This window comes from Microchirus variegatus (assembly GCF_963457635.1).
Source record: "Microchirus variegatus genome assembly, chromosome: 15".
Taxonomy (NCBI): domain Eukaryota; kingdom Metazoa; phylum Chordata; class Actinopteri; order Pleuronectiformes; family Soleidae; genus Microchirus; species Microchirus variegatus.
Window position 1 is genome coordinate 24,807,106 of NC_139816.1, and position 19,696 is coordinate 24,826,801.

At 42.8% G+C, this 19,696-nt stretch overlaps 1 protein-coding gene across 1 annotated transcript in view; it reads left to right on the top strand.

The window, feature by feature from the left end:
- The window catches only part of zeb1b (zinc finger E-box binding homeobox 1b), a 60,499-nt gene that overhangs the window by 22,282 nt on the left and 18,521 nt on the right, over window positions 1-19,696 (top strand). The window contains exon 2 of the mRNA XM_083902057.1: window positions 18,727-18,882. Coding sequence (XP_083758183.1) covers window positions 18,727-18,882 — 156 coding nt within the window. The remainder of the gene's footprint in view (window positions 1-18,726; window positions 18,883-19,696) is intronic.

Sequence of the window (19,696 nt, forward strand, 5' to 3'; positions counted from 1 at the left end):
AAACAGGGGGGCTAAGGACTTGTTTATACTTACGCGCAACGCCGTGGTACGGGGCTCCGCAGGCGGCATGAGACCATAAAAGTATGTCAGGAGGCGATTATGCTCATTGTGTTCAGCGCGTTGTTCATTGCAGTATTCGACACAACGGCAGGGGGCGTATTGGTACAAACATCTCAGCTCCACCAGAATCACCACCGAATCACTTTTCCCCCTGGGCCACCACTCTTTCCATGAGCATGTCCTACGGCAAAAACCATCATCTCTTTGTAACGTTGTAGCAATCTCCTTCCATGAATTTAAGGTCATGTGACTGTCTCGGTGCTCTCGGACAGAAGACTCATACAAATGTGTGTACAAGCGGACCTGCTCGGCCAGCCTTCCATTGAAAATGAAGAGTTGGCGCTTGCTTTGCCGGCAAAGTTAGCAACACTGGATATGACGTCATTTCTGGCGCGCGCCCGGCACACTACACCGACTATAAACCTAGATTAACCCAACTCTTCCCTGGAACTACTCCCCAGCCAATTACCCACTATGGTGGACCAACAAGACAGTGAAACACATACTGTACATGAACAATACCCAGTGACTCTCTTTTAGTCCATCTTTCAATTGGCCCTGTGTTTCATTCATTCATTCACTTAGTGCTGTCACAAGTTGTAAAACATAAGGTTTGTTAAAAAGAAACTGATTTTATTGACTATTTTACAGGCGAATGGCTGAAAAGGAATGTTCCTCATAGTGTTCTTGTTCATTTGTGAATTACATTCAAACTAATTGTGATCTGAAGCATTCCCACTGGTGAAAAACCTATTTCAACACGCGTTTCATTGGATTTCGGTGGAAGTTACATTTTTACCATATTTGTCCAAGCACCGTCGAGCTCACCACAGTGAAAAAACCTATTCTGTATACTGTCCCATAGAGAACAGTTGAAGCTGAGGTTTGAAAAGTGGTTTTACTGCGGATGCTGCTACGGGATTTACAAAATCATGTGATCACCAGCTGTTTCTAAAACGAACTGGTAACACGTTCTTATTGCGTTCTAGCACACATTTAGCACTGAAATGTAATGTGTACCTTTAGTAGATGTGTTTAGATGGAAGAATATTAAATCTCTGATGATCTATAAACAACTGTGTAGAAACATGCTGGTACACAGCCATATGAATATAAGATGGCTTACAAAACATCACCCTCCATCCCATTGTTAAATGGAGACCTTTCTCACTAATGAAAGAGTGTTGTGTGTACAGGTTCACATCAGCGACATGGATGAGAGGGTGAGATTACAGTAAAGTGGCAGGCGCCTATCCAGCACAGCAGCACATAAACTATTTGATGGTAATCTATAATCTATAAGGTGTTTGATGCCAGGGCTGTGGTTATCATCCACATTTGTTTGGTCAGACTGACCTGATTCTAACAGGATGACAACACAGCATGATTAACCTTTGCTGGTTTTGTTGTTGTTTTAAATTATTGCTGTTTGTATTCATACATAAGTGACTGATGGTTTCATTGGGTGTGTGTTTTTTTTCCCCACTAGAATGGACAACGTTGTCACACTATTAAGGTATAATGTTAAAGGCTCAACTTGAGGTTACAATTGTTCCTGCTTTTTATTTAGTGCACAATAATGTGCTGGTGTTTCAGTGTTAAACACTAAGGCAAAAGGCCTACATACATTATACATGAGAGTGCATTGTTGATTTCATTTGTCTTTTAGTTATCCCCCACCCCCCCATCTCTTTTATCTGTCTTTATCTGCTCTGTAATCTGCTCTGTGCTGGAGAAGCGGTCTGCTCTCTGTGTTGGTATTATTAATCCAAATTTACTGCTCATTTCACTGTGTCACTGTGTGCATGCTGGAAATGCAGCAGACAGTGGAGCTGTTGGTGGTGACATGTACAACTCACAATGGCGCCAGCTGCTTTTATTGGACAATAATGGGAGGCTGCCATGGATAACTTAGAGGGACGCAGGCACAGCCTTCCTTATGGAGGGGGGTTTTTATTGAAGACAAGATGTTAGGTGTGGAACAGTTTGCTGTATAACACATGTAAATCATGATTTATTTTCTGGCATTGAAGGCATCAGACAGAAACACCTATAACAGTGTGTGGGTGCGGCTCAAGATGTGGATGAATGATTACTTTTCCCTCAAGGTTTTTAAACATGCATTACCGATGATGTGAACCACTGTGAGACATTAGTCCTAATGAAGTTCTACTATTTCATGTGCAATATCCCAGGTCACTTGTGTAAACTGTGTTGACTTATAGATCTCATGTGATGTATGAACTGATGATTTTTCGCTCCACTGTGTCAGTACAGGATGTCATGGTTACTACTGCATGCTTCATGTTGGACAAGAAGGCACTATCAAAGGTTATCCGCTCTCATCAGCTCATAATGTAATCACAACTAAATGAGCCAGCTAGTGAATTAATGTTGGTTTATCAGATTAAAATAGACCACAAGTTACAAGATGAGTTAACTGTATTTAGTAGTATAGACAGAGAGGCGATCTGTATTCATGGAAAACATAAATCTTGCTATTTTAGCAGCTGTGCAGATTCTCTCTCTCTGTCTGATACAACAAATCAAAAACATGTGACATCTTCTGTTGATTAAGTCATGTATATTATTGGTTTGGGTAGAATGTGAGAGAGTGACACACAGCCACACATGCAGGTTGCATCCAGTGTGAACCAGGCCATTGGCGGTTTCTGGTTTAGCTGGTGGCTAGTTGTTAGCATGTGGAGCACCATTGTTACTAACATCCAGACTTAAAAATATTAAATTCTTTAAGATGACTTCTTATTCTTCTTATTCGTATTCTACGTACTGGATTCTGCTATTATTCCAGGTTCAAGCCAGGGGTGGAAAGTCTGGCATGTGTGCAAAGCACCCAGGCTAGCCTGAGTCAGACTCAGGCAGTATTAATTTAAAGGTCCTATATTATGCAAAATCAATTTTTTAATCATTTAAATCCTTATCCTTTGGTATCCTTTGGTACTCTGGAGGCCCTATCAGTCGGCAAAGTGTGAAAAAAGAAGACTCGGGAGATAAAACACGCGATGTTGACTTCCGCACTCACTGGGACGTCACAATACGCTAAATTCCTGGAATTGTTGTCTCGCGGAGCTCTGCTTTGTCCGTAAAACACGCGAGAGTGCTGGTGAGGGCAACAGTATCCCAAAACCAGAAGTCCACAAAGTCCGTGAAAAGTTCTATTCTTGGCTCCACAGTGCAGCACAGAGTTCTACACAAACGTCCAGCCTCAGAGGATTTATCTGTCCAGTGGATACATGCTATATATGACGGCAATGTGCCTGCTAGAGCCTGCAAATGATCACTTTTCCAAATGCTAACTGCCGTTAGCTCCCAGTAGCCTCTGTGGCTGATGTCATTTTCTGTCCCTTAAGTTCGTTTTACTTTTTTTTAGGTGGACTTTAAGGTGGACCTCAAGAGATACTACTAAACAGAGCGTTCTGAACAGGGCTGTTTTAGCAGGGTGATCTGCTGTGGTGCTTCATCCTTACGGTATTTTGACCAAAGCATGTCACAGTTCATTAGGACACCAGGGAACTAGGTTAACTTTGAGAAATAGGGTATTATATGTCCCCTTTAAGTGAGCGTCATGTTTTAAATAGACCTCATCATAGCATATCTTCTTGTGTTTTAGGTTCAACAAATGTAGTGAGGGTAAATGACACGTCATGTGTAAAGTAGGGGACCACAGATCAAACTCCACTGGCCACTTGGTCTCACCTGTTGGTTATCAGCTTTTTGTTTCCTTTGTGTGCTAGTCACATGGTTTGTGGCGTAACACACACACAAACCAGTAGAATGTCCCCAGTAAGAGTCACCATATCCTGTCTCCTCTGGCAGGTACTGGAAATGTGTCAGCTCTGTTTTGGCCGCTTCAACTTCCTCCTACTCCTAAGATAAAACTTCCCCATGTCTGCAGGGGCCTCAGTAATAGAGCATATGTGGAAACACACTGCTGTCTGCCCACTGTGGAAAAGATGAATGTGGTATAAATTAAAATTCAAGCTAACAATAAACAGGACAAAAGCCAGCCATGATTTTATTTCATGTTCTCGTATAGAGCCAGTTATTCTCTGTGTTCTCCCTCTACTTTCACCCCTTCCTCTCCTTGCTGATGTCCAGTTGAGGCACCTGGGAGGAAGCAGCTGTAGGTGGTGATTACAGTTCAGACTCCAAAATAACCTCTCCTCCTCCCAGCTCTGCACTCTCCCTCAGTTCTCTCCTCCTCAGCCACCCTCTTCTGACCTTCTTTTCTCTAAATCACAATCATCCACATAACAACAGTAATAAGTACCGATTTAAGCCAAACGAAAGGAAAGTCAGAAGAAAGGGAGCCAAACTGCTCTAAATGACCAAGATTTTGTGCTGTTAGTCTCAGATGGACTTCATTAATGAGTATTGTTTTGTGTGTGTGTGTGTGTGTGTGTGTGTGTTTGCATGTTCGTAGCCATGTAAATAAAGTGACTAGTACACATTGCCTGGCTCATCAATATGAGCAAAGGTGGGCTCAGCTCAAAACACATGAACAGGATGAACAATATTAACTGAGCATTCCGGAATATGACCTCCCCTCTCTCCACCCACATCTAGTGTGTGTGTGTGTGTGTGTGCGTGTGTGTGTGTTTACTAAAGCTCCAATCAATCACACGCCCAGAACATTTCAGCAAGACACACATACACACGCAAACACGCTAATACATACACTGGGTTTATTAAAAGCCAGTGATCACTGATCTGTCTGACAGCAGCAGTTTACACATCCATGCACACACACACACACACACACACACACACACACACACACACACACACACAGTCAGCTGTAGCACAAGCCACACTCATGTCGGTGGTGTGACAAGAAGAGCAAGTCCTTGGACAGAACTGTCTTTCTTTCCTCTTCCCCTTGGCTTTTGAGAACATCTCCACAGTTGAACAGGAAGGCCAGTGTGCAGGGTCACGCGCTGCCCAGTGGAATTCCCCCTGAACTGCAGGGAGCTCACAAGGGCAAAACTTGTCTCTGTTTGACCCAGTTCAGATAATGGAGTGATAGGAAAAACAAAGCGCAAACTCCTCTGAGCCTGAGTCATATCCCCGAGCAGAATGTCTTTACCTCTGTTATCGCTGGTGAACTGTTAACATGGACAGTTCAGCTCAGGTGTTTGCTGCCCTAAAGTAGGAGGTTGTGTTCTTACATGTTCTTGGTAAAACTATGCCCATGTGCCATTTAGCAAATCATCAAATGCCTATGAATGCGGCAACCAAAGGGAGTAGTATAACGTACCAGCTGTAGTCACAAATAAAGGTCACATTCAGATATAGGCTTTGTCTTTAGGACAGAATTTTAAGTGTTTTTCTACTTGGGAGTAGTTGAGTTGACATGAAAAAGAGAGGCGGATCTAGCCCAGAAAACATCTGGCTCTTCCCCATTAAATGACTTCACATTATGGCTGACATCACATGGGATAGTCCCGAGAGTCCATTCCAGTGATTGCGGTGTGCTTGGGTAATTGAGGTCCCACCCTCGCATACAAGAAACCCTGGTCTGGCTCCATCCTTCTGCCTCGGGGGGGTGGGGCGACCAACATCTGACCAAAGAGGGGAAGAACATGACTCAGCTGAATGAATGGTAAGACAGATGTCATGTAAGCATGCCCTCTGTCAGTAACAGCACGCTTTGGATGTCAGTCCCATTATTACAACACACTTAGTCTGTGTAAGTGTAAACATGTTGGTTGATGTAAAGGAGAGTCCCTCTGGGCTGATGTAAAGAGATGTTTTAGTGTGGTGTCCATGAGTGGAAGAGGGTACATTGAAGCTGTGTCGGTTCATGGCACCTTGAGTCCAGTTTATTATTATATTATATAAAAACTCACTTGGTCAAAACCAGCATGCTTGGTTACAGCAATATTCACAGTTGTACACAAATAAGGTAAGAGGGTAAAATCTGGAGCTCTGCATGGTATTTGAAGATATTGCCTCTCATAAACATATTGAATGAATGAATGAATGAATGAAACGTTTATTTCGGGCATGACAAGTACTCAACATCTGCACACATCAGCATTTAAATTCATACACATGTAATATTCCATGCACGTATACACAAACAATATCGTATGTGATACGATTAACACGTAAAGCAAGACAGATGACAGAGAAAATACAGAAGAAAATTACAATAAAATCAAATAATTTGAGTTCATCCAATTAATGTATTCCAGGTCTCGATTCGATTCGATCCACAATTCGATTCGATTCAATTCTTATTAAATTAGAAATATTTCAGTTACAATACCTCTCTTATTGCGCTACATTTAGTACCGATCATCATAAAGGCCATAACCTGTATTGAACAAAATACATGTAACTAAATAAATCTGGACAGCTGTCCAGTCCTGAGAAAGACAGTAGAATTCTGAAAGTAAAAGGTTTGCATTAAAAGATCGATGGGTTTTATGAATCGATATCACATTATTAAATAGAAGATCGATTGTAATCATTTAATCGTTTTTCAGCCCTGTTCCAGTGTTGAATTTACTTAGTAAGGTGATACAACAGAGCACGTCAGAGTCCCACAGCAGCGCTGGAGGACCATTACTATAGAAAATGAGAGTGAGAGATCTGTGCCTATCGATTCCCTGAGCTGGACTGTCAATACTCCCCTTCGAATTCTGACACGGCAAACTAATGGTCTCCGGGGTTAGTGGCAGCCAGACACACACCCACTCACCATCCCAGCACCTATGGGTGTAATGGACAAAAAAGAGGCCCCATCGATACATCAATACATGACGACCTGCATTTACCTGCTGCCTCAGCCATTTCACCAATCAGCACCACCACACTGAGAGCATGCATTAACAATGATGCTGCTCACTCAGCCTATGATTTTTCACATGTCCGCCCCGTTCATGACAAACGGTCAATGGCCTACATAGCATGTCTCTAGTCTCGACGATCCCTCAAAGTTGCTTTACATTACAGTTTTGCCATTCACCCATTTACTCACATATTCATACGGCGACACCATGTACAGCACTCCATCAAACATACACAGTCACTTTCATGCCAATACAACATGCTGCTTCACAGCCATCAGGAACAATATGGTGTCTTGGCCAGGGACACATCAGCATATAGACTAGTGGAATCAAACCCAACCATCCCCCCATTCAACAAAATACATTAGTCGCTGTACTTAGTATTAAGCTGAGAAATGCTGCAACATGGACTTATCAGCAACAGCTTTAAAATGTCGGTTACTGGTTTAAATGCTCTGATTGGTCACACACGCATGGACCAAGTATTTCTCGTCTGGTTTAGCAAGACACATGTCTGTAACTGTCCAACTGACAGGCTGTCTATAGTCCACTCTCATGGTCATTTAACAGCAGGGTAATGGTGTGAGCTGTGCTGGTTCACTGCTCTTCGACGCTGTTGCCCTGGAGGCTGCTGTTGTGGGGAGCGAGGGCTAACCCTTCCTGATCACACGGAGGGGAAAAGGCCACTTTGCCTGGGGAGAAAGGAAAGGACGTTATAGTGGGGAGGGGTTTGCACTGCGGGGTGACAAAAGAGCTTTTGTAGATGTAAGTTTACGGCATTAACCCCTTTCTCCTCCCCACTTCACACGAATAACAAGAAATCAGTGTGACAACTGAGCAATAGCCTGAGGCAGTGTGTTTGATTATGCAGTGTGTGTGTGTGTGTGTGTCTTGTGACAGAGCTGACATTCTGGAGAAATGAGAGAGTGGTCAGCTGTTGTCAGAATGCCACATAGAAGAGGATTTTGTAGAAAAAGGAAGAAGGAGCCGCCCTCGTTGCACTTTTTCCATGTTAGTGTCAGAATTAGTGAAGCTACAGTAGGCTGTCAACATGGATCTTTGCCACAGCTGCACTGAGTCGGGCTGACCTGCTTATTGTTTTATTATAAATGCAATTAAAACGGCAAAATTAGAAGTAATCAAAAAGTTACTTCTGGGTCATTCAAATGTGTGTCCGTGTGTGTGTGTGTGTGTGTGTGTTGTGTGATGCCTGCCACCCTGTGGCCTGTCCACTCAGTGGGACATCTGTCAAGCAGAGGCACAGTGTCGACCGTTACTGAAGTTCAGCCAACCACATAATGCACTCACACTCATAATACACACATAAACACACAATATAAAACATATTGGAACACGTCTCTCACTCTTTTGCTATCAGTATTTCTGTCCTCCTCATTTTCTTATTGCATCTTTATCATTTTATTTGCCTGGCTTTCCCCCCCCTCAAACCTCATACATGTATGTAGTCTTTCCCAGCCTCCGCCTCTCCTCTACATCCTCTCCATTGCTCCCTCCCACATCCTCTCTGAGAGTTTGTGACACTCCCTCCCTGGGGCAGCCATCAGTTCAGATGAGCATCATATGTGACAGACCAGCTTTGTCTTTTTAAGCCATTAGCAGTCCCTCTCCTCCCACACCGCCATCATTCCTCTCTGTTCACCTTGTATGCAGCATTTGTGTGTTAGTGTGTCCACGTCTCATGCTGCCGTAATGGAGTGTGTATCAGTTTACATCTGAAAATCGTCCAGAATGAAGAATTGATAAGTGTAAATATGTGACAGCGCTGATGGCGTTCGTGTTCAGCCTCCTACATGAACTGATGTTGTATTTACAGGTACTTGTAATCAGTCTGTGCTGTGGTACACTTACAGGTAGGCAGGGTTTAATAAGATTTTCCAGTTGGAGATTTGTTTGGCAGTTTACCTCCCTCTTCATAGGCCAGTGTAATTCTCCCTGCTCTGCACTCCCCCACAGTAAACTGTCAAGCCTAATACAGGCAGGAATGTCCAGTCACCTGCTCCTAAAATGCAACAGCCCTGTGCTACACTAACCTAATATAGACCTGCACAACACCAGCAGGTTGGATAACACTATTATTGCTCATTGCATATATTTAAACACACACCTCAGTGTGCCTGCGCTCAGCTGTTAGGCCACAGTCCTACACCATGGAAACTAGTATCAATCTTTGTAATTATTTGACATGATAACTCGAAACAAAACTGTATGTAATGTACAAATATATATATATATATATATATATATATATATATATAATATATAATGTGCAAAAAACATTATCAGTATGATTTGTTTCTGCGACAAACCTGGTGTCTGTGTCCTGCCCAATACTTAATAAACATGAGCAATCATTTTTATTCACTGCTGAAGCAGATATGATAAGCCAAAACCTAGCTACATTGAAAGTGGAGCTAAAATTCACAGTTCTGCAGGATATGACAACTTTCAGTGTTTTAGGGGGGTGGGGGGGCTGTTTAGGCTGTGACTAGGAGGCCGAAAGACTCTGTAGATAGATTTGATATTAAAAGAAAGCATGACTCTGTGATGCAAATATCATGCAGTACGTACATGTTAGCCATAACCTCTTAAGACGGCTGCCAACTTGTGAGAAAACCTTGGTGGCTTGCGGGCAAAAAGTCGAGGTTACTACCACACACCCAATATATTTATATATAGCAATATTGTATGCATCCCAAGCTTATAATGCATTATAATCTACTTATAACACTATAATTAGTTGTAAGCATTCATTAATGCTTTTTACACAATATGCTTTATTTAATGCTTAAAGGTGCCATATGTAAGAATGTGGCCAAAAACAGTTACGACATTCAAATTCAAAATACCAGGGTCTTTTAGGTTTTGTTTTCTGACATAACTGGCAACCCGTGGTAGCTCGGCAGCTGAGACTCTACTGACTGCAATGATTGGTAGACGGCGGTAGGTGGCGCCACATGCCAAAACATGATTTCAAGACATAAACATGATTTGCAGTCTGCAAAATATTTTTTGTAATGTAAATATTTTTGCTGTACTGTTGTTGTTGGTGAGTTCAGTTTGTTGTATGAACATTATTCATGAGTCTCTGTGACATATTAGGAGGGTTTTATGGCCAGTTGCTTTAGATTTATTACATAATGCACCTTTAATACTCGTAATGCTTATATTATTATATAGAAAAAAAGACGCAGAAGAAGAAGTATGCTGTAATAACACTACAAATGCTTGAGGAATGGGAGGTGTGGCGTGAGTGACTCTCACGGCGATTACGTGAGATTTGGCAGCGGCGCTCTCAAGTGCTCAGCTGTCTCACTCATGTGTATCTGTGACAGAGTTTGGATCAAGCTGTGAAATTATATTCTCCTGGCGGACAACACACAGTCAACAGTGTGGCCCCACTCTTGTTTATTGACGATAAATGTTAAATGATTATATCACTTGCATACCACATGCATTTGTCCATTGTGCTGGTCAGTATGTGCTGACCCAGTCATGCTGCTGTCATTAGTGCTGGTTGGTTAAAAAGGAAACAGAACAATGTAGTGACATTTGATGAGACTGATGGAGAAAAGTCAGTCCCAACTGTGCAGCTTTCAAAAGCCATCAGTCCCCAGCTACAGCCTGAATGGAGCCTGGCAGCAGAGGCACATACATTTAATTTTGCCTGCAACACTCCTATGAGACTGGGAGCAGGTTAATGTAACATTAGCCAGGTTTGTGTTTAGTGATCCAAACGGATTTCTCTTAACTCAAAACAGACCTAAACAAACAACTGTATACCCAGGTGTGTGCTGGAGCTTTCCTGTGCTGCATAAATATTTGTGTTGCTGTTTTGGGGTTGTTTCTGTGCACAAAGTGATTTCCAGCCTGAGCTCAGGTAACATAGTTTGTTATTGTTTGAGCTGCTTTCACACATGCACCGCATCTGTGAACATCAGCATGTGAAAATGGCTTTTGTATATGGGTCGAATAGCTGTTTAAAGTCCGCTGACTAAAACAACACAGCACTTGACAACAACAATGAAAAACATAAAAATGGAGGAGAGGGGTAAAACAAGAGAGCAGAAGGAAGGTGATGCAAGAAGGGTGACTACAGATTTTCTGAGCATAACAGATCCAACAGCCAGCAGATGTTTCCTCTCCTCACCTTTGTGTTTTCCCTCTCCTACTCACCAACCTCTTATCCCACCTTCTGTTGCCTGCCTATACTGTACACAGTCTGCTAGGTGGGCATTCTCTCACTATTGGCCTGCTGAGTGCATGAGAGCTGTATCAGGGAGACTGATGAGACTGAGTCTTGTATTGTAGGTTTAACATCTTCTGTGCTTTTTTTGTATCTGTTTTTGTGTGAATGTGTTAGTCCATCATGACCCTCTCTGATGGATACGGAGCCTAGATCATGTGACCTCTCATACGGACTGAAAGCCCTCATAATGCCAAGCATGCATGCTCATAATGGCTTAGTATTCAGAACACACGCACTCTCTCACACACACACACACACACACACACACACACACACACACACACACACACACACACACACACACACACACACACACACACACACACACACACACACACACACACACAGGTTTGCACAGATGTTCTTCTTAGACATGGCTAAGAATCCCTAATCTTAACCATAACCAGTTATGTTACAAATCTTAGCCCTAAATTTTCTCCAGTTTCTCAGGAATGAGGTTCTACCTTGTTAGGACCAGGTTTTGGTCTCCATGAGGACTACATGTAGTCCAGAAAAGGCCTTAATGAGGTGAACATAGAGGAACACACACAGGCATTGGACATTGGATTCCATTTTTCAGTATTGATTATTTTGGATTTTACAATAGGATCCAAAGATTTTCAAAAATCAGGCTGAAAATATATATTATTTAAACTGTAAATTACTACCGCAGCCACATTTTTTATTTATTTATTTTTTAAAAGTATTTTTTTGTTTGTTTCAACCCTTATTTTGCACATCTAAATTATCAAAGACAAAGTCAATATTTGAGTATTTTTCAGCGAAATGCTAAATTTCGATCCAATTTAGATCTTATCCCTGAACTTAAAAAGTTCTTCAGAACTTAAGTTATGCCTCAGAACTCAGAAATTATGCCTCATTGGGACATGGTTTTGGTCTCCATGAGGACTGCTGTTCTGACAAGATCAGTGTTTATGCCAGAAAAGGTCATAAAGAGGTAACAAACACGCACACACACACACACACACACACACACACACCCCCCCACACACACACACACACATACACACACACACACACACACACACACACACACGCCACAGGCCAATACCATAGCCACCAAGTTTACAGTAGTAACCCATGTTTATACTGGAGGTGAGACAGCCCAATCCAAGATAATAACTCTGGTACACCTAAGTGAAAGTGAAGTGTGTGTGTCTGTGTGTGTCTGTGTGTGGTGTGATCACACCCTCCAGTCCCTGCCACCAGCCCACCTGGCCTTATTTAGAAGAGCTGAACGGGGCCTGAAGCAGCAGCACGCCGAGGACACCCAGTGTAATAGAATGTATGTGGCTGATCACTGTGCTCAGAGGAATTCCACTGTCTGCCACTTTGAGTCGTACCTAGAACAACCTAAGAAATACAGTCAATTATCTGGCTGTCATTTAGTTGCATGGCAGCACTATCAACACAAACCATGAGTTATTAAATCCTAATAAAAACATAATTTAACAGGAAAGGTTTAGTAATTTCCTTTTTGTAAAGGAGTCAGTCTTTTCTTAACACTCATCAACACTGATGAGTGTTACACAGTGACTTCCTTTACACTAAAAAGTATCATCAAGCAGATTAAGAGAACAACAGCTCCATTAGCATTAGTGTTATCATGGAAAGTGCTCATCAGATGGGAGATGAGGGACCCACAGGGCCTATGTGCTCTTGTGCTAAAGCCTTGATCAGCATCATTAAGAAGACAAGAGCATTGTCTTGCAGCTGAAATGATTTCTGTAAAGAGCTGTGCTCCACAGGTTGTTGTGGAGCACAGGAAATCGTTATGTAAAGATTAATACGTCCAACTGAGTGTGTATGTCAGAGTCAGAGATTGACCTACTCCTTTGGCCCAAGTATCAAATGATGCACTGAAAACACTTGCTGCATTCCAAAAAGGTGAGATATTTTCATCTTGGTGTGCAGAAAAACAGGCGCACTGAAATGGATCCATGTAGTCGTTGTAGTTGCTCTCACTTGTGTGCACGAAGGCTTACTCGTCTCTATTGAAAGTAATGTTCAGACTTCATTTGAATGGCCCCAAAGGGTGTACAGTATATTTGAAGTTTATAGACTATTCGGGACTGAATTATGTGGACTTAAAGTCATAAACACAGCAGCACAGCAACAGTTGTACAGACAAGAAGAGCGAGCGCTTTCCTGGGGATCCATGATATGTATTAAAAAGTAAAAACACATTACGAACAATTAAAACGCTCAATGAATAAAAGTTGTTGTTTGAGGAGTTGAGTGTTGTGTTGTGTATCTATGGAGACAATCCAAGATAAGAGTTGGCTCTCGATGTGACTGACCTGCTATGGTTTGGTTGGTAGACTCTTGAGGGTCCAGACTTGGCAGTAGCCCTAATGATCGAAACAGCTAACTAAGCACGTGAAGACACATTATTATTATGTGTTTGTGGTTGTGACTGCCAGAATCAAACAACTTTTACCTGACTTAAATACAAGATTGAGGCGGCTTCGAACAAGCTAACCATGAACATTCCCTGTTTCTTTTTCTTCTTTTTTTGTTATAGGCACTTGAGTTGGCCTTCCTGACTCTGTGGGAGGACGGCTGTTGTTTTAACAAAACCAGTGGCGTTTACCTCAGAGCTGAATGAGGCGCCTCACCTTGAGACAGCATACTTGAGGTTTTGAATGGCACAGCTTTGTTTTACTTTGGTTCGGGCTGGGGTTGTTTTGTAGTGGTTGGCCTCCCTGAGAAAATGGCATCGCGGAGCCACAAGGGCAGACTCTGTGACGGCAGGGCTGCACTCTTTGAGAATGCCTGTGGCAGCTTCACGCTGCCTGCCTGGATCTGAGGTCCCAATGAGATATGTGATGCACAGAAAAAAGTGAGAGACTGTCTTGCTGCTGCTCGCGATGAGTCAATCTATCAAGCTGAATAACAGCAGACCTCAGAATATGTGCTCGGTTTGACTAAAATTAGTAGCAAAGGGAAAGCTCATCCTTTCATCTGTCTCTTTAGGAGACAAACTTTGGGAAAAAAATGTATTTGGACATTCCAGACATACCACCTCAGGGCTCCAGACTGCAACCAAATTTGAGACAGTGTGAGTAAATTTTGCATCGACTCGCGCTTTGCCAGATCGTTTAAAGGTAGGGTTGGTGATCCTGGAAGAAGTGTTTGAGCAGGCTACATTTTGAATTCAAAAGTCCGAGCCCCTTTCTTCAGACTTCCCTCCCAAAGCATCCAGAGCACAAGAGCGGCCATCAAATACAGATTAACGAGCACTTTTGGTACTTTTTCAGTGACGGTATCTTTTTTTGATACTTGTTCAAATGCGTCAAACGTGACGCTGAAAAATAACTAATACTCTCAAAAAGATCAACACCATGGCATCACTTTGCAGCCCTTTCTGGGCTTTCAGTTGTCGCCACCATGGAACCGGAACAGATCATTCTGGTCATTCAAGTCTTTTTCTTGGCAGTAGCGTCTTTCATTTGCGACCAACACCTTTTCTACCATAACGTTAACGCCACAACTGTCTCGTTTCTCATTGAATGTTTAGCATAAACTCTGGCGTTGTCTTCTGAGCATACACACCACAATCAAATGATTTCATTTGGGCCATTCAAAATGATTGGATGTTTTTTTACACACCTGTGTAAATACCTGGTTTTGGTATGGTTTTTAGTGTTTTAACATTAGGCTTATGTTAGGCTTGAGGAACTGTTACCGGAAAGTAAGATGTACAGTGTTAAAATGTTTTGTTTAAATGTAATTTACATTTGTCAAACTCACTTTCACTGAGGGCCACATCAGCATAATGCTTAAGGCCACATTATACTTCTCCGACTGCGTAATGCGTTATCCGTCTGCTTCACCACGTAGACCACTCGAGCCTTTATACTTCTTCGTCGTGGTGACGGATAGGCGCTGCAATTTCCCGCCCGATCAGTAGGGGTCGCTGCGCAAGGTTGTTGTGCTTTTGGCTACAGTGAGCAATGGCGTCCGAGGGAGAAAGACTGTTGTTGTTGAAACAGTGGCCGTTTGTCACCTTTCTGTGTCCCGGAACGCAGTTTTAAGATAATTTGAGGTGAGAAATTGGCCATTTAGAGTCTACACATGTGCTGTGTGTATTAAGACATGACATATTTATAGTTCGGCAGCGACGAAGTCGGCGGTGTTCAGCTCCGCCCTCTGTGGACGCTCGGTGCTCACTGTGAGCCGGCACAGAGCAGCTTCGCTCGGCCTGTCCTGAGGACCAATCGCAGCTCTTGCCGTCTCCGTTGTCCCTTGACGGAGTGACGGACACTTAAAAAATATTCCGTGCAGCCGGAGACGACGCAGAGACTCTACAACAGGTTCTGCGTCGACGCAGAGCACTTTCCGCAGGAGTATAAATTGGGCTTTACCCTCAAAAGGCCAGATGATACTGTCATACAGAATAAATGTAACTAAATGTAACCAAATATAATGTAAAATGAAGGTAACTACTCCTTAACATATTGCTAAATAAATTTCTGTATTTATTACTTTGTAATAACTTGTCACATGATGCATATACCATGATACACTGTGATCTAGTGGCGATACCGTCACTTTGCGGGTAACGCAATCGCCATGCATTGTGGGAAATGTAGTTAGTTAGTAGCATAGACCTATTTTAACACATATTTTTAAGACCAATTAATCACTCGTGGGCCACATAAAATGACGTGGCGGGCCACATTTGACCCCGGGCCTTGAATTTGACACATGTGCCTTAACATTATGTCTTCATGTGTAATGAAAGAAGATAAAAACTTACTGCAGAACAGAACATATATATTTATTTAGTTGTTGTCCCCTTCTGACACTCATTTATTAAAGAAATCACTCACGCTGAGGGTCTCCAAGCACAGAAATAGCTCACTCCCACAGAGCTTGAGATATTACCATTCTTGTATGGCATGCCTCGCTGCATGGAAACACACTCCAAGCAATCTGGTGTTGTACAAATTCACGATTATTCAATCAGATCAGTCTGGCAAGAGTCAAATAGCATTAGTCTAAATACGTGTCTTAATTAAGTTTCAACAATTACCATAGCGATTTTAAAAGGGACATTTGGCTTCATGTGCAGAGCAGTGACAACACACGTCTGTTGGGTGATCCTTACCAACAGGATAATGTTGGGCCCATGCATTTGCTTGTAATTGATACAGCGTGGCAGGTGTCATAACAACACAAGGCTGTCCACAGCAGACATGTTTAAACATAGCTGACATTGACTGTCTGGCACTGGCTTTCAAGAGGGAACTCTGCAAGAGGGACAGAGGTGATGGTGGTAGTAAACGCAACTTTGGCTCCAGCTATTTATTAGCATGTTGTAACTGTGGAATACAGCTTGAATCCGTAGCAAACTGCATATTTAGAGGCTTTCCCTTTTTCCTGTCAGGAATAAAAAGTGTTGAATAGGTACCATGGTGATTTACAGTATGTTATTTAGCTGGAACACCAGCTGACTAGGCTATTAGGCTATTGAGCTAGCATTAGTAGCAGTATTAACCCGATCCACTGAATATTTCTGTGTACAACCATGTGATCCATTATTTTCTCAGGTGCTCCACAAACTTCAACCTACACTCTGTAGCAAAGCGAACTCGCAAACAATCGCTCTTCACTGTCTGCACCTTCTAATGCTTGAGTCGGAGTCACAACTCCTGTTGTGTGCTAGCATGCTAGCGCTAATGAGGCCAGCTGTCCAAACACTCAGCTGGTCAGCCAATGGGGACGACAGGCTTTGTTGATGCTAGGTGTTACATCTCCTGTTGAAACACACACTTTTGTTCCATCAGCGCCAACCATTTGGCACAGGAAGTACCATCTCTCTCCTCCCCACACCACCCTCTGCTCCTCCTCTCACCTCCGTGTACTGTATTTTGCAGCTCTTCTTTATATATTATCCCAGTTGCCGTTGCCATCTCCTGTCTGCACATACCAGCACATTGATGTTGCCTCTACAGCTTTATAGTTTTAAATTTTTTTGGCACTGCTGATTGCGTTTGCAACTGCTGACCTCAACTCTGTGGCGCCCAAACAGCTTCTCTGACACATACTACAGTACCTTCTGTGACAGAATGAAGAGTTGCACCCTTTTGCCCTGCTGAGTGGACAATATATCATCTGGTGCAGTTGCTCTGACAAAAAAAAAGAGGTGCAAACGGAAGAAATAGGTGGTGAGATGAGAGAGAGAAAGAGGGAAGTTACAGATATCAATGATCCATCTCTCTGAATGACCACGGAGAGCAATCCATGGACAAAGTGAGAGGGAAAAAGGTTGAGAATGAACGAGCTGAACCCCCAATAGGATTTTGCAGCTGCAGCACAGCAACGTTGACCCTGTAAACGACTCATCAAATAACACTGCGATTCCCTCCTCCTCCACCACCACCTTTCATCCCTCTGCCCCCACACCTCCTTCCTACCACCTCCCCCTCAGCCTGAACCTTGTACGTCTCACGGTGTCTGTAAAAAACACCAGTTAGTTGTAATGACCCACACAATAAACACGCGATAAAGGGAGAAACTATTCTCAATGATTCAAACAGAAAATCACGGGCCTGCCGATTATACCTTCTCACGACAAAAAGTATTATCAGCCACTTCAGAAAGATGAGGCTGAGTGGGGTTGGGGTGAGAGAAAGATAGATGATGGCACTGATGTTCTGCAAATGAATGCAGCTGGTGTGTTTGTGTGCGAATGCTGTGTGTTATGTGAGATAAAATAGCTGGAGAGGGAGTTTCAGTGCTGCAGCAAGGGGGGCCCTCTGCTGACTGGGCTGCTCTCAGCGGAGAATTGATTTGGCCTCTGAGAGGATCTGTGGCACTCTCAGTGGAACAGAGGGATAGGGAGGGAGGTGCAGAGGAAAGGAAGGGCTGTATGTGGACGTAACACAGGTGGGATTGAGAGACAGAGGAACAGGTTGGAGATGAGACACACACACACAGATCTGTAGTCAGTCAGGAAAATACACTCCCCATAATAACCCTCCCTGTAGGTTGGCTGTCTCTGTGTCTCCTTGCTCCTTCAGCCCTTAAACACAACTGACCAGGTCACACTAACTCCCACGCACATAAACCACCTCTGGCTACAATCTAATGACCTGTGTGCGTGAATCTTGTCTGTTTTCTGTCCAACATATTGGACATATCGGAAATCTTTCATCTACATCATTTATTTACATTAAGGCGTTTATATTTTAATAACCCATGTTCACTCTGTCTACTCTGTTAGTGCCTTTGCTGTCCAGTTTTCACCCACTAACACAATGTACTTTGGGGATCATGTAAGATTTATCTAATCTCCTGAAGTTGGCTCATCTCTATTTAATTGGTGTTTCCATTTATGTGCACCCTCCTACTTCAACCTTTAATCGTTTTGACATTTACTGTATATTTAAACTCTCATGGCCTTTCACTCACAATGAAGGAGTATACGCATTATACTTCCTATTATCTTTATTAAGGATAGAAATACTTAAAGTGTGTAGCCGCTCTACTTGTAAGACTAATCAAAGAGTTGACACAGTCATTCTAACCTCTGTCTTCCATGTCTGCGCACAGTGACTAACTACAATAACGTGGTGGAGGCTGGCTCAGAGTCAGATGACGAGGACAAGCTGCACATTGTGGAGGAGGAGGGCCCTGTGGCAGACGGAGCCGAGTGCGACAGCACCCTGCCAGATGACGAGCACCCCGGGGATCACTGCTGGGATCCAGGTGAGTCCAGAGAAACACACTCTTGCGTTGCATTATTTTTTTTATTTTTTTGTGAGAGCATAATTATACAGAGCTTACTTTCACTCAGAAAACATACAACGTACCTTGAAATAAAATAGACAATACAAACTAGTCATTAATCCAAATAAAACATTAAAAAATAAAGCATAAAAACAACATTACAGGGTTAACCATTCAGTACTTCTGTCTGTTCAATATATCTTATCCATTTGGCCCACAGTTGAATAAATATGTTTTTCTTAAGGCGAAGGGAGAAGGTAATCTGTTCCATGAGGTAAATGTCATTTAAATTACATTTAAAATCAACTTTTTAATAATTTAAATCCTTTTATTTGGGACTCTGGAGGTCCTATCAGTCGGCAAAGTGTGAAAAAAGATGACTCACTCATGTTTTTGTGGTCCTCCTCAGTCTAAATACAGGAGATAAAACACGCAATGTTGACTTCCGCGCTCATTGGGACGTCACACTGCGCTAAATTCCTGGAATTGTTGTCTCGCGGAGCGCCGCTGTGTCCCTAAAGGAGTCCGCAAAGTCTGCGAAAAGTTCTCTTCTTGGCTCCACAGTGCAGCACAGAGTCCTACACAAACTTCCAGCCTCAGAGGATTTATCTGTCCAGTGGATACATGTAGTATATGATGGCAATGTGCCTGCTAGAGCTAAATTTTAACTGCTGATAGCTCCCCGTAGCCTCTGTGGCTGATGTCATTTCCTGTCCCTTAAGTTGCGTTTGACTTTTTTTTTCTGTTTAGATACTACTAAACAGAGCGTTCTGAACAGGGCTGTTTTGGCAGG